General features: G+C 44.4%; 1 protein-coding gene across 2 annotated transcripts in view; it reads right to left on the reverse strand.

Moving 5' to 3' along the window:
* LOC309674205 (cGMP-dependent protein kinase 1) overlaps nt 1-21,342 on the reverse strand; it is a 122,827-nt gene that overhangs the window by 10,000 nt on the left and 91,485 nt on the right. For both annotated transcript variants that reach the window (XM_082486188.1, XM_082486187.1), the window contains exons 4-6: nt 19,935-20,031; nt 5,954-6,093; nt 1,820-1,909 (exon numbers count right to left, since the gene is read on the reverse strand). In XM_082486188.1, coding sequence (XP_082342314.1) covers nt 1,820-1,909; nt 5,954-6,057 — 194 coding nt within the window. In that variant the 5' untranslated portion in view covers nt 6,058-6,093; nt 19,935-20,031. The remainder of the gene's footprint in view (nt 1-1,819; nt 1,910-5,953; nt 6,094-19,934; nt 20,032-21,342) is intronic.

Consider the following 21,342-nt stretch of genomic DNA (forward strand, 5'->3'; position numbering starts at 1 on the left):
GACCTGAAGTGTTAATTGCAAATTCAGCATCAACCACACTTTTGGATCCTTGTTTCAGCACCAGTCTGCAACCAGTTTTCCGAAGCAAACCATAACCCCCTGCCTGCTGGGAGCGCGCAGCGGGAGCTGGCGGAGCTCAGAGGCGCGTCTAAGCTAGGTGGCAGCAGAACCACAATTTAAAGCCCGGAGAATTAAAGCCGAAATTATCAGCCTCTGACAAAGAGGAGGAAAAATACCACCCGGCACCTGCTAACTTTGCTACGCTTCTCGTTTTAATGGTCCGGAGAAGGCATGCTGTTAGGAAAAGGAAGAACTACAAAAAATTCATTCTAGGTAATCAAAAAAGAAATGAATTTTTGCTGTCAGATCAACCTTCCCGATGCATTTCTTTCGCTTTCCAAATTTAATTAAGTTACGTTCCAATGACGAGCCTATCACATAGTCACACGTGATTCACCGCACCTTTTCCTGCCCCACGGGCGTATTGCGTGCACGTCCCGCGTCCATCCACGCAACCCACCTGCCACCTCCCCCCTACACAACCAAAACCCAACGCCGCAGGTGAAACCCTCCCAAGGCAGAAATCACCAGGACCTCTGGCATTATATACAATGCCGTGTGTAATTACATGCTTTCCTAACTATTTTTTTTCCATGGTATTTCTCTGTCCCAACCGCGTAGTGCTCCTTTCAGGACGTGGGTTTGACGCACGATCCCGTTTCCCACTTTTTGATGAGAGGCCCCTCATTTAACGTGCGATATCTGGACTAAAAGCCCACACAGAACTATTGATTTCCTCCTGCTCAGCGCTATCATACCTGACCGCGTCCATCAATATTAAGAAATACTGATAGACGTTGTTTACCACATTTCCTCCGTGATAGAGGTGGATGTTGCTCTTCACAAGAGGTCTTTCTCTGGGATGGGAATCCGTGATTTTTCAGAAGTCTTTGAAGAAGTCCGCATTTTTTACCTTGAAAACGTGCTTTCCCACGGATTTCATTCGCAACTGTGAATGTCACTAACACCATTGCCACCTTAGGGCTTTGGTTTCAAAGTCCAGAGTCTATAACGACTGTGACAACAATGCCTAAAGGTGCCGCAGTGGAAGGACCACATCTCCAGATCACGTCTTGCAAGAACGCAGCAAGACTGGCCTTGACTTCGCACCTCCTGCAACGCCCGGTTGCACCCTGCAGGGTCATTCTCAGCCATCAGACGTGGTGCCCAAAGTCTCTGTCACCCTGAGGACAGTCCCACATTTCTCTGTAAGGTGCCTGAGCCTCCAGCCAAGCTCTCAAACATGAGAAAACGGTAGCATGGGCACCGCGGACACAGCTGTGATTTCTGTGGTTGTCAAAAGCTATTGTTCTACGTAATTAAAAATTAAATAAATAAACACATCGAATTAAATTAAAATATGCTGCCGGTTATTTAGGGGTACCCTTTAGAGATCAAAATACAGGGAAAGGGCAGTCAAAGACTTGTCGTCGATGCTATTTATCACATGGCTACCATCGCTACCATCACTACCTTTATATTTTCTCAGAGAGGCCATGAGAAAGTAGCTGTGGGTACATCTCCACTTCCATAAAGTCTTGTACGTGTCGGATGCAACCTACATCAGTCTTTACGCTCACATATGACTGGATTCACTTTGTCTCCAGTTAACTAGGAGACCTAGTTAACTCACCTTTCTGGGCTCTTAAATTAAACATAGCACAGTAAGATCCAGATTTTGCCCATGAAAGATAAAGACCTTTGGTTATCCGGAGGTGTATTAGAAAATATTCCGCTTTTCAAGTTTCTCAAAACTCACCTGTCCCTGAGAATTGTCCAGAGCTCTCCACCTAGGCAGGCTTCCATCAGCATGTACAGGTACTTGCTGTCCTTGAACGTCCTGTAGAGCCTGTTGTTGGCAAACAAGAAAATCAGGAATAAATCCACCATACAAGCAAAGGCACCAAGTGTTCTTGCTCCTCAGGGACCGTGCGCTTCATCCCAGGAAGTATCCTTCATCCTGGGGTATCCTTCAGAGCTAGTGCTACATTTAAGGATATCATTTCCATGTCTCTTCTCAGGTGGGAAATATTTGAGCAGAAAAGGATGGGCGCCTGAGCAGTGAAGTGTATGGTGGACCTCAGAAGAAGAGGTCACCACTACTCTATGCTACATATAAAATCTACCATTCCTAATGGTGCAACCTGACACTTGGCTTTCCCGATGTCCTTGAAAGAAAAGTTCTCCTACCATTTTTTATAACATCCATACCATCTTCTTATTCTTCACACTACAAAGTTCGGCTGCAGACCTGCAGTTTGCCTTCCATTTAACCATCTTGAAGGAGCGTCGCCCAATTTGTGCTTCATCTCAGAACTTAAACCCACCGATTTGGAGAGTTTAAAGACAACCTGCTGACATGCAGGCATCTAAAAGCACTCTTCCTCTTCCTCCCAGGGACTGAAAGGGCAGTTTGACTAAAGGCTTTATGAACCTGTCCTCCTTCTCAAGTGCCATCTACACTGTGCAGTAAAATCTGTGCTCTGTTTAATATGATACATTAAATGACTGCAACGATGGAACGATGGAGTTAAATACAGAAACTTCAGTATTAACCGCTTTATTTAATTTTAATGTTGAACTACTTTTGTACTTCCCGTTGTGTGTGGGGGTTTATCAGGTCAGGTTACCTGCGGGAACGAGCCTGCCGTATGCGGATACAGGAAAGGTTTCTCTGCAGCTGCAGTGTTTAGAATTTAATTTTAAAAATCTGAGCTCCGCAGCAGAAGGGGATGCTGAGGGATATTCTGTTTTGGTGTAATCGCTCCATTCGCGGGAATATCCAAGAGTTTAAAATTAAAGGGCTGATGCGACACGATATAAATGAAAACAGGTGGTTTTGCAGATTCTAGCTCTTCCCAGCTAGTGATAAATCCAGTTATTTATACCTTTTACAGAGCTGTGTGATGGACCCAGGGGGGAAAAACCACAGCAGGATTCCGTTCCTTTTGAAGGCATTCCGTTAAATATTAACTTAAGGTAGGTGGCAAAACATCCCGCCAGCTCCGGCCTGCCTCCGATACGCTTTCACATCACGACGCTAGACAACGTTTGTACCCGTCTGTGTTTGCGTAGCATCCAGCATCCAGCTTAGCAGCAGTTACCTGCTATATTTTTGGCACGTTTGACAGCAAAAGGTCCCAGCGGGCGCAGCTGCGATGTAGGCAGGAGTCTGAGGGACTGAATACGCTCGGTGCTGATCTACCTGGGAAATCTCCCGCAGCTACAAGGTACTATTTGCAGCCACAACAAAATCGAAAGGGAAAAAAATGAACCTGTGTTTCAGATCTTTCCTCGCTCTACTATTACCTACATTGACATTTACAACCTCACTTATAACGTGCCACTCGGAAAAAGTTGGAACAAACCTACTGACCATTTCACACGGTTAAAATTTATGGTTTAACAACAAAAGAATCCTTTTTCTTGCCAGTTTGACAAGATATAATTTATCTCAATAATTTCACCTATATTAAGAAATCTACATATTCAAGAATCCAGAATATGAGTAACTAAATATTTTTAATTGCTCCGTGATTTAAATGCTATTGAAATAAGGCTTTACTTTCTCTAGTTAAGGCAGCCCTGCTGAGAAACTGCTTTTCAGAACATTTTACAGGCATCAAATCTGGCCTAAAATATGAAAAAAAAAAAAAATCAAATATTATTTATCACCTATAATGGAAGCATAAAGTTTATACATGATGAAACCACACTATTTTAGTAGATCAAGCAGTCTTAAGTTTGAAATGTCACAGTATTCGGTTTCTTTATTTATTTATTTATTTATTCATCTAAATATTTGCAAATCCTGCTCAACCCTTGCTTGGCCCTTTACCAAACCCAGAGCATTTTGCTTTCTGAGATTCTTAGTTTATCTACGAGTAAATTTTATTCAGTGGTGCTTGACCTCTTCTGCTTCTTTTACCTGCTTTAATGCATTTTAATACCCAAACTGAACTATTTCGTCAAAGATTTTTAACAAACAGTTTCACGATGAATTAAGAAACTAATTTGGGAATTTTGTCTTTCCCATTCTGATATCCCAGGGGCCGCGTCCTTGCTCCAAGATAATCTTAAACCCACCTTTCACATGACATCTCAAAACACAATTAATCTACTGAAGCGATAAGATTCCCAGAAAAATATTATCCCAGCTGGCCCGAGAAAGGGTATAAACAGATTACGGATAGTTTTGGGATAGAAATTATAACAGCTTCCAATCCCCATGGATGTGCAAAAGGGGAAACGAAGGGGAAATGCAGACGGCAGAGTTTGATAAATCAGAGGGGGAGAGGATTTTCTCGCTGTGGCACGTGCAATAGCGAAAGGTTGGACTTTATGGCTTGGAAAGTCCCTTCCCAGAGCAGGATTTCCACGCGGTATTAAAAATAGTTACGGGAGGCTTGTTACTGTAAAGGATGGGAAATACCGCATGATAGGAATGAAAAGACCTCCGGCTAACGCATCCTTTATTTTTTTTTTTTCACCTGCCTACTGGAAGAATAAAAAGTGGGAAAGAAGAATTATTTATTTTATCAGCTATGACTATCAGCGGCTCCATCGGGAAACGTTCGCAGCTTTTTATTTAGGAGGAGGTATTTCTGGAAAGGGCGTCAAAACGTCCCTCCGCTTGGCCGGCCCCGCGCTTCGCCTCCCTTTACATCCCCATCCCGAGACAGGACAGGCTTCAGAAAATAAATCTATAGGCTGAAATAGCCCGTGGGATATATTTGGCTCTAGCCTAGGTAACGGGGGCACGGTCGTGAATCGAATATTAGAGCGTGAAGGAAACTGCAGCCGGGCAAGGCGTCAGGGCTGCAGTTGTCACCCATGAATCAGAGGTGAAGCCGTGGGCTCCGGGGGAATCCCAGGGATCAGCCCGGGAAGGAAACACCCCCTTAGCGACTGATGGGTGGCCCTCCCCGCCCAAGCGCTTGGGCCTTCGCTTTTTTATCACGGGGATTTGGTTTCACCCCCGGGTTACTATGTCTCCCTGCAGCAATTTTTGGGAGCGGGGTTGATCTCCTCCGGCAAAAGGCATCTCATCCAGGGTGGGACGCAGCACCCTTGGCTTAGGGTGGCTGCCCTTTTTGGTACCTCCTTGCTGGGTGAAATGCATCGCCCCACCAGAAAGTCCTCACCACCCACCGCTCTTATCCTGACCTAAACTATATAAAGAAGCATCTCTGCTTCCTGCTGACGGGTACTCACGATCCTTGAAGGGTCGGATAACTCTGCTATTAGGGCTAAAACAAACAAAAAACCGCCTGGTGCTGGATTTTATTCACTGAAGAACTGCATCTGCTTAGGTTTGGGGGTTTTAACGCATTTGCCCATGATGAGTCAGGGGACACTGAGCTGGATTTATTGAATACACCCTAAAGAGAAGCGCTGGATACAACTATTTATTCACATGGCAGCACATGATCTCAAAAGATTAAACCCTGCCTTCCAGTTTCCCTTTGCTGGAAGGAAAATTGAGAAATTTGGAAAAAAAAGAGGAATATTGACCTTGAGCGGGGGCGAGGCTGAATCACGCTGTGTATGTCTCCACAGAGCATCCACGATGCCCACCGGCATCGGCAAGCTCTGCCCGCGCTGCAGGCTGGGGTTGTGCTCGCTCCTGGAGCCACACAGCCACGTGAGCACAGCACGGGGACAAAGCAAACACGTGAAAGACACGAGTTCAGTTTGGGCTTGGGCAGGGTAATCTCACGTTGGCCTGGAGAAGACCTTATTCCTTGCCCTGTATCTGCAGTCCCTTGCAGGGAGAGTATGGTTAAAGGGTTTTTCTAGCGATGGATGATGGATGATCCCTGTGTGGTGTTATGAAATGCTGAGATTGTGCTTCGCTCCCCCATGGCAGCGCGTAAAGGCGGAGGGACGGTACCTCACGATGAAGTCCGAGTGTGCGCTCTGCATGATCTGCTTCTCCGAGCGGATGTGCTCCTGCTGCCTCGTGTCCACGATGTGACGCTTCTTCAGTATTTTCATGGCAAACGTTTTTGATTCTTCGCTTTTCAGCTGGACCTGGAGTAAAGCAGGCAAACGCAACGGTTAGAAGCAGGGCGCGTCCTCCCAGGAAGCCGTGACAGCCCAACTGCGTGGAGACCAGCTAATCCCACCACCCTACCTTCAAACAAGCCCTCTCACCTCTCCAGTCATCAGATTCACTTGAACCAGATTTCTAAATGCTTGGCCTATGGCTAAGTTGAAGAGCCATTCCTGAACCTCCTTGTGTTTTAGGGAAAACCCAACTGGTCAGCGTTACTCTCACATCAGAAGACATTCCAAGCTAACGTACAACTTTCGCAAAGCCTTTTTCTATAGCTAGTACGAAACGCACCGGCTCTGGCAGGGAAATGCAGTCCTTGGATGTTTGTAGAGGATGAGCGGAGCTGCCTTTTCAACGGCGCTGCTCGGTCACGTCTTTACTTTTAACCTTAAGCCTCAGCAACCTATTTTTAGCCTGATTTTCCCCAGCTGGGGTTGGAGGCAGTTGTTTTGCTTGCTCGCTGGCGTTCCCCTGGTAACTTCTGAACCCTGAGCCATCCCCAGCCCGCCCCGGGGGACTGGTACCCATCCCAAAGGCAGCTGGAACGCAGCCAGCCATTCCGTCTTGGTCATCCCCTCTTAGTCACCACCAAATGAGAAAGGAACCTCGTCGTTGACCTACCAGGCCTCTTACTTCGCTTAATTCCCCCAGCAGCTGCTCACAAGAATATTGCCAGTTAAATGCTTTTCCCCCTTTATAGCAAGAGGTGCCATTTGGCGACTTCTATTTCGCTTTTCTTGCAGGAATTTGGCTTCAGCCAGCAGACAAGCGGCTTGTCTGTCGTCAAGCCCCATCAGAAATCCAGCTTGCCTTTTAGGTTAGGGGCCAATGTTCATGCCATCGCGATTTATTTAATGTAGTATCTATTTTTAGATTTTCTTGGCAACGGAAATGTGGGGTGATACGAGACACGGCACCTTCCACACTTTTCCCAGGCTGCATACCATAACCTTGAACCGTTTCCTCCGCGTTTGCTTTGTTCATGTAATGGTTCAGGTCACGGAGAAAACGCAAGGGGGGATGGTACCCTCAGCATGCCATCTTTGCCAGAAATCAAACCGGTACTCAAATGTCGACAAAGACACATAGCTTAGGGAAATCAAACCCCAAAGGCCGATTCTCAGCTGGCAAAGACATTCCCAACACCACTACAAGTGCTTCAGAAATAAACCCTAATAAATCAGAATCTACTCATCTACGGCCAAAGTCTTCATTGTAAGTTCTTTGATTTATTCATGCTGTTTCAGCGGTTTTATCTACAACAGCCCAAAACACAGACATTGTCACCCACGTCACCACCATAAACCATGCCTGCTCGCCGCCTGACAGAAAAGAAGCTGCAGAACCTCACGGCGCATTGTTTGTGTTGATACGGTTTAAGGTTTTACTAAAGTTTGGAAAAACCCGAAGACGGGTTGTACTAACACAGATTCCTCTCAGCTTTCTCCAAATACCAGCGGAGAAAAATTTCTCAATTTTACCACTGTTTTGCTACTGCTTTCAGAGAAGCACCTTCTTGCTCCAGGGTCCCATTAGCAGGTTTGTATTCACTGCTTTTGGTGGAATGTTGGTGTGCTCAAGTGTGTGTGTATATACATATAAATGCATATGTATATATGGACATAGAATCATAGAATGGTTTAGGTTGGAAAGGACCTTGAAGATCATCCAGTTCCAACCCCCCTGCCATAGGCAAGGACACCTCCCACCAGACCAGGTTCCCCAAGGCCACCTCCAGCCTGGCCTTGAACACCTCCAGGGATGGGGCCTCAACAACCTCTCTGGGCAACCTCTTCCAGTACCTCACCACCCTCATAGGGAAAAACTTCTTCCTAAAGTTCACTCTGAACCTGTCCTCTTCCAGTTTAAAGCCATTCCCCCTCGTCCTATCGCTACATGCCCGAGTAAAAAGTCCCTCCCCAGCTCTCCTGTAGGCCCCCTTTAGGGACTGGAAGGCCACAATAAGATCTCCCCGGAGCCTTCTCTTCTCCAGGCTGAACAGCCCCAACTCTCTCAGCCTCTCCTCATAGGAGAGGTGCTCCAGCCCTCGGATCATCCTTGTGGCTCTCCTCTGGACACGCTCCAGCAGGTCCATGTCCTCCTTCTGCTGGGGACTCCAGAGCTGGATGCAGTACTCCAGGTGGGGTCTCACGAGAGTGGAGTAGAGGGGCAGAATCCCCTCCTTTGACCTGCTGGCCACAATACGTATATATGTATGCATGTAGTTCTCTGTCTGCTTTAAAACCACTTGGGGGTTCGGTCTGCAGATTTGCGGCTTCTTATTTTCCCTGTAGCCGCAAGAATCTCGAAGCCCACATGAAACTTTTCCTTTTCCAAAGGCACTATTCTGCATTTCACACTGAGACTCGCAATTATTAACTTTGCGCGATGCCTGTGTTTGCCGTTTAACGTTCAGGGTACAAAGACCTAAACAATCCACATTAAAATAAAAACATTTTTCCTCACCTACGCAGTAGAGCTGCCCAGTTATTTTTTGAACTGGTGCTACAGGGCGCTGCCTTCCCTATGTGGTTTGAGCAGAGCTCAAAGCAGAAAGAAATTCTGCGTTTATGAAACGAAAGCGATAAAAACATTTTTTGGTTTGGGGTTAGGATTTGGGGTTCTTTTTGTTTGTTTCATTTTGAATAAGCGGCATATGGGCTTTCGCTCAACTGTTTGAACCGAGTTATTTGATATTATCCCACCTAAATCAAACCAGGCTGTTTCAGGGGAGCAGGGAGAGGAGTGAGGTGACATGAAAGTTAGGGTAAAACCTGGGCTGAGCAGAATTTACCAAAACTTGCCAAAAAAAAAAATATTAAGGTTTAATATGACTAAGCATATACTTCTAGAGAACTTCTCGCCCTTGCTTTTGATGGTAATCCAGATTGTGCGGTTTCCCATCAGACCTGTCCATCTGGTGATGGAGAAGCGCAATCAGCTGCCACACAAATTATTTCAAGCAAAAGTCCGTGCAAATCCCTGTTAGGTATTACAGATCAGACTTGTTTTCTTTCAGCCTGTACCTTCAGGTTGTCCGCAGACAAATAATAATGAACAGCGGAACCAACAATGTAGCTCCAGTAGCAAAATTTGATCGTTACTTGGTCAACTGGGATGTAAGACATTAAAAAAAAAAAGGAAAAAAAAGGTTATCTAGCACTCTAAAATTACTTGAAACATAAATTCCTATTTTCCTAATGTTAACCTGTACAGTGATAAACACAACCACCTGGTGGAGGCTCAGATCAATAAATTCCAATATCTTATAATAAAGGGTAGCATGAATAAATCCCAGTGTGTCCCCTTATGGTATTATCATTTTAATACCATGGATTCTGACTACCCAATTTTTGTGTCTTTTGTTAAAAAAGCTACTTCTTTCATCAATTACTGTTTTTTCAAGGATGCCTGATGGAGAACCTGGGGAAGTAACCTGCTTCCCTACATGCACCTGCACAGCCCCAAAGTACAGGAAAGGAAATTGCTATAAGGAAGAAGGCGGCAGTGGTTTTATTTGGTGTTGGATGATGTTATCACTGCCACAGATGTTTAAATATAGAACAATCAGGCGGCTACAATTAGCTAATGCAAGACTTTGACCTAATGCCACAGGAGAATTTCGATCCATTTTCCACTCCCACCCCTGTCGTGCTTCATAAGGCAGAGGATTTGGGAGAGTTTGAGAGCGCTGGGGCTGGGGGGGGAGGATTAACTTGCGTTAAATGTGCCGATGCACCGAAACGAGCCACCGAGGTACAAATTCTAAGGCTTGCATTTTGGGTCACCCGATTGTCCACGTGGAAAATGAATCCTGCAAACTTGTCCTCCTTCTTCAACCTGCCTGAGTCCTGCCCTTGCTTCGGTGTTTCTGCCAAATGGGGTAACTGTGAGAACTATTTTTGTGATGTAAAGCTGGGGAGCTCCAGGTCATTTCTAGTATTCTTACAAACAGTCATTTTTAATATTAAGCTCACAGTAGTTAACAGAGAAAAAAAAAAAACAAAACATGTCTAATCTCAATCTCATTTCAAAAGTAGGAAAAAACCCATCCAGGTTTTTTCAGTCCATCCAGGACTTTTCATTTAAAAAAAAAAAAAAAAAAGGATTAACGTTGAGAAGATGAGACTGGGCTACTGAGAACAGCCTGTCCTTCAATTATAATGAGAAAAATAGTCCCCGGCGCCACAGAAACTGCAAGGATTTCTACTCTCAGCTCAGAAGGAGGGGGGTACGTTGGGCAGGAAGCTCAGCCTCCCAAAGAAATCCACCACAAAAATCTCCTAAATGCTTCAGAGAGGGAAAAGTGTGCAGTTTTCCACAGAAGGCGGTTTGCAAAGGAGCTACACAGCTCACGAGATCGGCTTTCACTCACTTGGAAGCAACATCTGATATTTCAAAGGCTCCGGGACTATTGATTTGGTGGAGACCTACTGGAGCCTTGAGTTTCAATTGCTCTTCTCTGAGAGCAGCCAAACTGCATAAGAGAGTGGACAAAAGGTAACCACCAATCTTGATCTCTCTATTGGCTTTTTTTTGCAAGTTAAAAGAATTTCTGGTCCCTTCCCTCCTCTCCTCGCATTGACCTTACCCAGTCATTGCCCTTTCACCAGCTCAATAGTCTCCAAAATTCACAGAATCATAGAATCACAGGATGCTTAGAGTTAGAAGGGACCTTGAAGATCATCCACCTTCAAGGTCCCTTCCAACCTAAACCATTCTATGATATTTTGCAAAATATTCTGGTACAAGCACTGCGACGATGGCATCTTCAACCAGCAGGTACGAACTGGACAGGGCTACATGGGAAGAGTCAGGCTCCTCCATCTTTTAGCCCCTTCCTATTGCACCAGCTCACAGCAACTGCCAACCTCACGAAGAAGCAGCTACTCCCGTCTTCTATGTGTGACACCCATCCACACCTCTGAAGCAAGAAAGCCCCACAACATTGGGATGGACAGGAGTCGAAGCAAGTGGTGTTCTTCTGTGCTAGCTCCACAGCCAGCTGCCCTATTCCCACGTGTCTCGTGGTCGCATAGGAAGCATCGTCTGGCCGGTGTCACGGCCTTTGGCTGTGCTTCAGCGTGGTGGCCCATTCCCATGTCACCAGGTGTTTTTTTGGCAGCCTGAGTCATCGTAGCAAAGTTACCCCTGAGAGAATCCAAACAGATGGGTCACTATCTGAAAATGCATTCAAGGAGAAGTTCCCTTGAAGAGGACACGGCAGGGAAAGGGGCTCCGTTTTGCTGCTAATGAGTTGAGATCACAGGACCACCTTTAACTTTTCAGTGTTGAGAAAGTAATGTTGCTTCAGTAAAGAAACTTTAAAAAGTCCGTTAGGAAGGGGGTGAAGGTGTCTTGGTAGTGAGTTGAGCAGAAGAGGAATGCTACAAGATTGGGACAAGATGCAAACGCAGGGGGGAAGAGGAAGAGAAGAGAAGAGGAGAAGGAGAGAGGGAGAGGAGGAGAAGAAGGAGGACAAGAGAAAAAGAAGAGATCGGAGCTCTCTTGCTTTTCCAAGTCCTTGTTTCCAAGACCTTGAGGTCTGTTTCCAAGACCTCACCTAGCTTCTCCGGTGCTTACACGAAAATGTTGGAACCGCTCCAAAAGCGTTGCTTTGCTTTACGGTGTATAAACTTCTCCAACTTCCAAGACACACGGTGTGCCTGAGGCCTGATTTTTTGTTGTTGTTTTTTTTTTTTTTTTTTTTTTTAAAAGCACAGCTATAATTCATCTACAAATAAACACGGTTTTACACCTTTTTCAGACTTTCTGGGAAAATGGATATTGATGAGACAAAATCCAGACCTCGGTGGAAAAAAGTGTAAACGGGTGTATCTGCATGCTTCTTATCCTTCCTCTTTCTCTGCCTCTATTTACTATAAATCATGTAAGTGTATATTATATATAGTCTGCAACGTGAGCGATTTCCGTGCAACTCCGGTGAGAGCTGAACCGATACAATGCAAGCAGACCTTGAGAAACTGTAAACGTTAATAAATATTTCCCAGAACGTAGAACAATCCCCCAAAGAAGGATTTATTTCCAGTGAAGACTAGTGAGGTGCCTGAACCTTTGCCACAGCTAGCCTGAAAATATGCGATTTTCACTGCAACTCTCTCATTCGTGCCCCGTTGTCTTCTACTCCGGCATGATCTCCTTCTAGGAGAAGACAGCAAAGAACAACCGATTTTTCTGAATTCCCATTTACTGCAGATGTTGTGCCTGTGGGTTACAGCTCTTGCACGGCTGTGGGTTTTCTAAGAAGCTCTACAATTGTGGTTTTTTATCTCCAAGGAGCTGCTGCAGGTAGTATTTGCCACTATGGTACCCCGTGCAGACCTCTGAAGCCATGAGAGAGCAACGGACCCAAGGGCATGAAAGCAGAGCAGAACACATATTTATATTTAGAGTTTATCCTGCCTTCATTTTGGCAGCTACACAGAGGTTCCAACTGGAATGGCGTCCGCCGCTCAAAAATCTCCGGATTTCTTCTCACTGGTATAACGGAGGTGTTTGAACGTGAACTTCCTCAGCGTCTGGACGCCGCGCTCACAAAAACTTCGCTCAGGAGCTTTTTCTGCTGACCCTTCCAGGGAGCTGGCCGAGCTCCCAGCTAAATGGGAACACACAGGCAGCGGAGTTTGTGCAAGTGAAAAATATTTCGTTTACCCTGGAGATGCGGCTTTTTTTTTCCTAAACATGCAGTTAACTGTGAGCTTTTAGGATGCTTTTCTTGAACTCTTGTGTCCACGACTCACAGACAAAGTTTTTGTTGCTCACGTCTCCCGTTCACCTCCCCGTGTGGGCATGGCCATACCGCTATAACAACAAAGATGCTTTTCCAAATGCTGTGCATTTTGCTCTGTGTGTATTATTCGGATATAAGGGAGCCAGAAACCTGTGCGATCACAAAACGCGAATATCTTCGTATCGCGTTAAATAATAACGGGCTCGACGCGCGGCGCTCGGGAACTGAAGTGCAAACGCTCGTGCTCGCTGGGCATGTCCGAGGTCCTTTATTTTCTGCTGTTTCCCAGCCAGATGCCTTCGAACCCACGAAAATAGCAGCAGCTGTCGCTGAGCGCAGCACTTGCAAGCTGAGCCCTCCTAATCCCGACAGCTGAAATGCTGCTCGAACAAAGCGGCGACTTCTCCCCCCCCCCCCCCGCCCCGCCTCCAGCAAAAGAGTACAGCATGCTTTTAGTCCTAAATATATTTATGTTCTTCCAGGACAAAACGTTTTCCCCCCATAATGATATTCTCTGCCTTACGGCTTGCTTTCTTCCCAGCATCTCTTTTTATTAGGCGAGCGAGGGAGTATCTTGCTCGTATTTCTGCCTCGAAGCCGACTGCGGTGCTCAGTATTGCAGATCTCTCCGTTAGGGTTTTGAAGGTATTTTTCACATCTCCTTAAGGCTCTCCTGACCTGAGGCTTAGGGAGACGTTGTAACTCGCGTATCCAAATTATAAGCAGGCTACGCGGTGCTTCTCACTATACCCTTCCCACCTCACGCTCAACATCATGTTAGTTTTTGGTTAGCTGCACGCTGGGTGCGAACAGGCGACTGGACTGGGTTAGACTGGAAAATAAGTCAAGACTGAAAAAAAAAAAAAAGGACCGAAGATGGAAAGAAAAAGCACGGAGTATATACTGCGGCCTGAAATTCTGAAGGATGAATCAAAAATTAATTACAAGTGGGCAGCAGGGTAGAAACTGTCTGTGACACTGACCTTATTTTCTTTGAAAAAGTCTAGATTCAACTGGTTGGGAAAGCACTAAATATTGTATCACCATCCGACCGCGATGGGACTCCACAGGAAAATAAATTGCAAAATTACACTCTATGAATACACCAAAGTATACACTAAAAAAATGCAGTCCTTAGAAACCCACAGCTATTTAACAATTAAAGTTGCTTAATCAAATACTCAACTGTGCTAAAAACCTGTAGTTCTGTTTTGATCCCTGTACTGAAAAATTGACATTCAATGCTTGACAACATGCACAACTAAGTTTGTTATGAGCAAGGGCTTTGGGAAGTGTACTAAAATTTGTGTCTTTCTATAAAGCCCAGAGGTAAATATTATTTTTCAAAAACGTCTAGAAGGCAAAGGCGAAACAGCAGCGAGGAATGTAAACTGTTTCGTGCATAAAACCATTCCAATAAAAAGTAAATAGCAGAAGAAGGGTTATATAGCTAAAATACGCTAAACCAAACAGAAAAACTCACTACTGTGCTTTCTTGAAAATATCAAATGGATCTAAACTCTCCAACCCCACACATGAGCCGGTCCCGCTCCTGCGTTTGGCTTTGTCTACAACGTAGCACCTATTTTTATGTCTTATTCCTATCTCCAGCCGGAGCTGAAGCCTCTGGCTTGACAGCTCATATCCTGATCCGGCCCCTGACAATATCTGATGGGCTACAAACGGCATCTCATCTTTCCAAACCTTGACAACATCCTTTCCATTAGCAGACAAACCCCAAGAACGTGTTTCCATCTACAAAGGATGTATTGCATTCCACCAGGAATTAAAAATCAAAGGGAAAACAAATAAATAAATAAAAAAGCTCTGCAGTGGTCCAGCCACATCTGATGGTATCATTAAAACTAAGCATCCTGCATATAGTTAAGAAGGGACGGGAAAAAAAGGGCCAAATGTTTATATTCAGTATTTTGTTCAGCCCCGTGACGGTAGTTTTGTTGTCAGATGAAAGCGGGATTTACTCAGGTACCTGATCTTCACACCCCTCACACCTCAATTCCCTCACCTTGATGGCACCCCAAATTCCTGTTCTTTCAAAAGGAAGGAGGCCAAAGCACTCCTGACACTTAAAAATAAAAATTACGATATTTCAAAGAGAAGATTGATCTTTCTAATAAAAAGCCTTGCAATAGCTGGAACAAAATGATAGCTATGCAATTGGAAATTTCCGCTAATAAATATCTGAATTATGCATCTGTCAGTCTATTGAAAGACAATTACGGCAGTTCTTCCTCGCCATCTAATTAATTCACTAATGGTTTTGTTTACAAAACAGGCTAGAGGCTGTAATAAATTTGATTGCACTTCATAATCTGTGGCCAGATTTCTCTTAAAACATGAGTAAAAACGAAAAATGCCATACTGTCCATTTTAAAAAGGTCTCGCACAGCCCCAGTAAAATGTGGCTGAAACTAAGGCTTAGTTTTTACGTGTGTCTTTATTGTATTGTCTCCGTATTGTAAAGCAGTTTCGCTTTTAGCGGCCACCATAAGCCAAAAGGACTTCAAGAGGGGCTGTCTGGTATACGGCACCATAAAACAGTTTCATCGATGGCTTGGATTATGAAATAAGAAGAATGTTATTAACTCTGCACCTATTAAAATCAAGCCAGAGAGGGCTGGGAGCGCTTTTGAGAAGAGCAAGGGAATTCAAACTCATTATTTACAAACTGACGCGATGACTTGAAATAAAAGTGCTTTGAAAGAAAAGAATTCTTTGGGTTCACATGACAATGGTCTTCAAATCAATACAACCCAACCTCAAGGGTTGTATGTAGTTGTACTATAGGCTATGGGGAGATGTTAAATATTAGGGAAAGCATTCTTGCAGTGAGGAACAGATAAGCATGGAATAAATTGCCACGGGAACCTCCTTCCCTAAAGACTTCAACAACAAATTAGGGAAAAGTGGTCAGAAGTGGTCAGGTATATTTGACTCTGTCTTGAGGATGATCTCTTTAGGTCCCTTCCAACCCAAGCTTTAATGACCATATGGTTGAAATATGTGCTCTAAGTGCCACCAACTTCCGCAACACTGCTGAACGTTACAACATACTATTAAATGTTTTGTCAAGTCAGGGCTGAAAACGGAGACTGTCCTTAATCCCTCTGTTGCCTGCTGCCTTCAGGATGTCCTGAGCCATATGCTACCCACAGGAGTGCAGAAGGCACAGCTCCCTCCAAGCTCGTTTATGTGCAGGGATGGTGGGCAAGTCTATAGATTTTCACTGGTGTATCTGTCCTGAGAAGTGAACAAAGACATAGCCGAAACGTAGTTTCAATCAAGCTTGCGATGGGGTGTGGTGAAAATATATTATTTTTGCAATTTTATAACCGGAGTGATTTAAGATCTTCTCCTTCCTCCATTGCCCAGTGTTTGCTGGAAGCCATAACTGCGTAAATCAATATAACAAAAAACGCATTTGTTCAGGCGTGGACCCGATTTTGAGTCTACCTGTGCTCAGCCACCACCTACATGAACTGATTTCACAGCAAGAATGACTCTACCCCTGTATGTTCAGACACTCCAATACATTTATTTCAGAGCTGTCTAAAATAATCTTGATTTAAATCCAAAATAGCTGACCTGTGGCAGATGATTAGAAACACGGGACTTAAATTAAAAGGAAATTAAAGAACAAAGACAAGAGCAATAAAGTTCAGGAGATGATTTATGAAGGCTGAGGACACCTGACCTACATCTCCCTCCTCTGCAAAGCGGTGCTTGGGGGGACACGAACCTGAGATGACATTCCCTATTCCAACGTATTACAGAGGCACCTGGATCCCAACACAGAAGATGCTCAACTGACATAGTAATGAGAAGCTGAGTTGCAAAAAACAGTGGATGCATCTGTTAATCCATGCTATTAAAAAACAAGAAGTCACTCCTACTGTTTTCTTTCTGCCCTGTTAAGGAAGGCGTCCACCAGCTGGGAGAGATGTGTCCCGGAGCAGCTTGCACCTTCTCAGCAACCCTCCGAAATGCGGGAAGGTTGTCCTGGGAACGCGACACCGTTGGCCCTGGGCAGACTGTGGTCTCTCCAACCTGTCTGTTTGCTCTTCAAACGTTGAGGATCACACAGGTCCTGCTGTACGCGAACAAAAGTCTTTATCTGCTCTCGTTCCAGCACCAGAGCTGGTCCCCGTCTAAAATAGCACAGCCTCTACTCAGCTTGTTTCTCCCCATGAGAGAAGACTGGATAAAAGCTAATTACATAGTCCAGCTGGGGATGAAGAAGAAGAACAGCATCCATAAGGACAAGACATGTTTCAAGAGACGTCAGGTAGCCATTAAAAAACAGAGCAAGTGACGTACAACACCAATGCAAATCTGTGGGAAATGTCTCTTGGCATACAAAAAAAACATGGAACAGCAAGACAAAAAGATATTTTCATGTGTAATCTCCATAGAATTGAGAAGTATTTAAATTTTAGGCTGCCTCGCCTAAAAGCCATGTACTCGTGGACAAATGCATTGAAGGGGTGACCTATTTCACAGAGGTGTCGTAAAAAACAGGGTATATTGATACAAACCACAGCTGGAAATTAAAATGCAGGCCAATGGGAGTGTTAGTCCTTCTTGGCCAGCAAGACCCAACCTAAGCCCGAGACATTCCAGTTTCCAACCAGACATCACCAGTTGCCCTCTTGAAGGGTATGGAGATGCCCTTTAGGGGGCTTGCCCACAGCAGCAGAGTTTAAGCTATAAAAATCCCCTTCCTTGCAACGTACTTTATTTATTTGATCGATTTTACTCTTGGAAAGAGCAAAAACGTGAATGTTGTCCAGGAACAAATTCCAAGGCTGCTGTGCACTAGCAGGCCACCGTAACACGCTCAGGCAATAAAAGAGTCAATTCCTCCAATACGTTTGGCATTAGTTCATTTTTTAGCCTTAAATTATAAAACATATTTTTCACAGAGAAGAGAGAAGCAAGAGGTAGCAATTCTAGGCTCGGTTTTGAGAAAAATAATATTTTCTTCTTTTAATAACAAAATCTCCCTCGGTGGTAAAGAAAAATAATACAACCTGGAGTATTGAGCTGAACTTTCAAATATCTTTTATCCTTTCGTGCACAATTCAGCATTAATTAAGAACTACAGAAAATGACCTTACCCAGCATTTCCCTGCTTAGGAGAGCAGGGGCAGTGCGTTCAACCCACCCCTGAAGAAACCCTATGAGGTGATGAAAAAGTTTCTCCTGTCGGTAGCCTTCCGCAGGCTGCAGAAGAGGCACCAGGGCTTCTTGGAAGCTTCTGAGACTTGGACATCTCCTAAGAATTAAATATCTCCACCTGACTGCGATCTGACATGTTGAAGTGACAGAGCACGTCCAACTCCTGCTCTTCCTCACACCTGGCCAAGCATCACGCATCGCTACCATTTCAAGATGTCAACATCTTAAAGCTTCCAAATTAACTACGCAAGCAGCCAGAGTTAGAGGACCGAGCCATGGACGTCAGCGAGAGTCCAATTTCTTTCTGTACGTGTGCAGTTTGAGGATCCCATAAGCAACCCCTCATGAAGACAAACTCATGCACCTTCCCAGGAACATCTTGAGGTTTTCAAAGCTTGACAGCACATGTCAAAAAAGCCTTAAAAATGAAAACAAACCTCACAAGCTCCTTCACAAGATCTAAAACAAGCCCCAAACCAGTGAGTCCCACACCACAGGTCACCTCAGGCACAAAAGCCAGCGGTGACGTTAATTTAGGAGACAAATCTTCTGAGCTTTATGCTGTTGTCAACAGAGGCGGAAGGGCCTTCAAAATGGAAGTTCAGCGCAACCTGAATTAAACTCCTGCTCAAAAGCATCCTCCACAGCAGATGACTTTAGAAGGAGCGGGGCAAGGAGAGCCTTCCCAGGCTACGCATGAGGTCTCGTGACTCTCTTCCAAAACAACAGTTGCTAATAGAAAATAAATAAATAAATAGAAAACCAAAACCAAACCCAAACCCCAGGAAGGGACCAACCCTCTCACGGACGTGCTCTCCTCCGCACAATTTCACATACATCCAAACAGGAAAAGTCAGAAATAAAATCATACGGAAGAGCGAATTGCACTTTTAACACAGATTTTACACATTACGTCACGAATTATCACCGAAATACTTCATTTTGCCAGTTTTCCCCATGCCCAGGGCTATGGGCATGTTTGGCTCCCGTCGGGTTACGGAGCGGGGATTTCCCTGCAGTTTCATGATGGCAGCAGTAACACTGTTCCCTTTTCTGCCCTTAACTTACAGGAGTTCCTAACATACTGTACTGGTGTCTGGTATCAGAAGCTCCGCCGTGGTCAGCACCGTGATGTAAACTAAGCTCCCTTTTTCTATTACAAGTTTTTGTATTTACATGATATCACAAACGGGTCATGCAACGGCTGCCGTTTCAGTCTCCTCCTGCTCAGGCTTTGTTTTAATAAAGACTGCCGAGCTCTAAATCTAAAGCAGGGCAAAAAAAACAACCTCAGGCTTTGTCCTTTCTCTAAAATTCTGCAGAAAAGTAAGTAGTTTTCTGTGTTGTCACAGTTCAAACACTGAATCTACAGCTCTTGTGACAAACAAGTTCGTCTGTCTCCAGACCTGAATTAGGAACTGCTTAGAGGAGACATCGTACTGTTACTCCAGTTTTGGCTAAGTAAGATTTTAGGTTGCTCTTTCAATCTTAGCACTCAACGGCCATACAACTCTTCAGGTTGTTTAGAAAAGGCATCAATCCCATAAACGTAGGACCACCTGGAGAGAGAAGATGCGTGCTCCTCTCTCAACCTAGTATATAAATTCTTCTTGGTTACTGCAAAGGTTGGACTCAATGATCTCAACGGTCTTTTCCAACCTAAATGATTCTAAAGCATTTATTCGGATATTTTTGTTTCATAGGAAATATAATGCAGCTTTCTTCAACCATTAGAAAATATGTAATCTCATCACGTAATTTTCTTCCAGTTATTCAGGTGTAACAACACAGAAATATTAGAGGACTTGTAACACAGTACTAATGCTAGGACATCACGCAAACTTCAAAGAAGAAAAGGTTACCTACCAGCTCAACTCGTCCAAACCCTCCGACTCCAAGGGTGTCAATGATGTTGAAATCTGACAGTTTCAGGTTGGCGAAGAAGGCAGCTTCGGCTTCGTATCTGGATTTTTTTATGCGAAAAAATGGAAATTTCTTAGAGGTGCAAACATGAGTACTGTGCAATACCGTACCCGAATGGCATGAGTGTGGAACAGCCTTTACCTGCTTAATTTCCATCTTATCTCTTACAGTTTGCTTTTATTCACACTCATCGTTTTGCTGGTCCCAATTAGAGTATTGCTCCGATGTGGACGGTTTTCCAAGTGAGAAAAGCAAACATACCTACTGCATGCCTACAATGCAAATGTCTGGTACTGCAATTCAGCTCCAGCTACCCAGCAAACGCTACATTTTGACATTTTCTATCGATCTTCTCGTGGGTGGTTTTTTTTTTTGGTGTCTTTAAGTATTTTTGGAAGATAAAGTCTCTCATAGGAGTTTCTCTTATCCACAGGCTGGCAGTAGTTTCTATAAATGTTTATTGAAAGTGGCAAGATCATTAAGGTCCCTGGAGAGAAATCACAGCCAGGTTTTATGAAATCAGATCCGATAAGCTGCGGGCTGGTGTGCAAATGCCTGAAATGAATGACTTCAGTCACATATCAACATTCCTATAAGGATATCTTCACTTCTTTTCCTCTTATAAACTCACTTGGAGTAGACGTCCCAACCCAGGAGGTCCCAAAATCCAGATGCTCTCTCTTTAGCCCATGTCCAACTGGCTCGCGACACAAGTTCACCAAGCCCTTGACTAAGGAAGCATGCAAATCGAACACATGCAAGCCTGCCAAAATAAGCTTCCCATGACTATCCTCATGAATATGATTCCTCTAAAATAGCTCCTTGTCAAGGTTTACTGTATTTTTAGAAAGGCTCAGAGGGGAAATGGATGAACAGGATCCACCCACTCAATAAAGTTTGACATTCAGCTGCCGGAGAAGTCCCCGTGCGCCTACAACCTTTGGCCGCTGGTGGCACAGACTTGTATGGGAAAAGAGCGTTGACGGGATTATGGAGAGAGGCATGCAGGGCGTAAAGGGGGAGTTGGCTTGGTTTTCAGGACTTAATTTTGGCAATAATATTTTGGCCAATTAATATAGACCGTGATCCTCTATTTCACCTGGATGCTTCATTTGTGCATGACAGCGCTAGCGTAAAGATAAAACATCACAGCGTTAGCCACGATCATATGTATGTATCTACCTGTCTATCTTCTTAATGTACCTTGTCCGTCACGTCTGTCTCTATTCCATAATAGGATGGAATTGATTTACTGACTTATTCCCTTCAAACCACCTTCTTTAGTCTATTTAAAACTGCAATGACATTGGGTGAGAAAGAGCAAAAAAATCCCCAATTTTCAAGTTCCAAG

The sequence above is a fragment of the Vanellus vanellus genome (genome assembly GCF_965231255.1).
Source record: "Vanellus vanellus genome assembly, chromosome: 7".
Taxonomy (NCBI): domain Eukaryota; kingdom Metazoa; phylum Chordata; class Aves; order Charadriiformes; family Charadriidae; genus Vanellus; species Vanellus vanellus.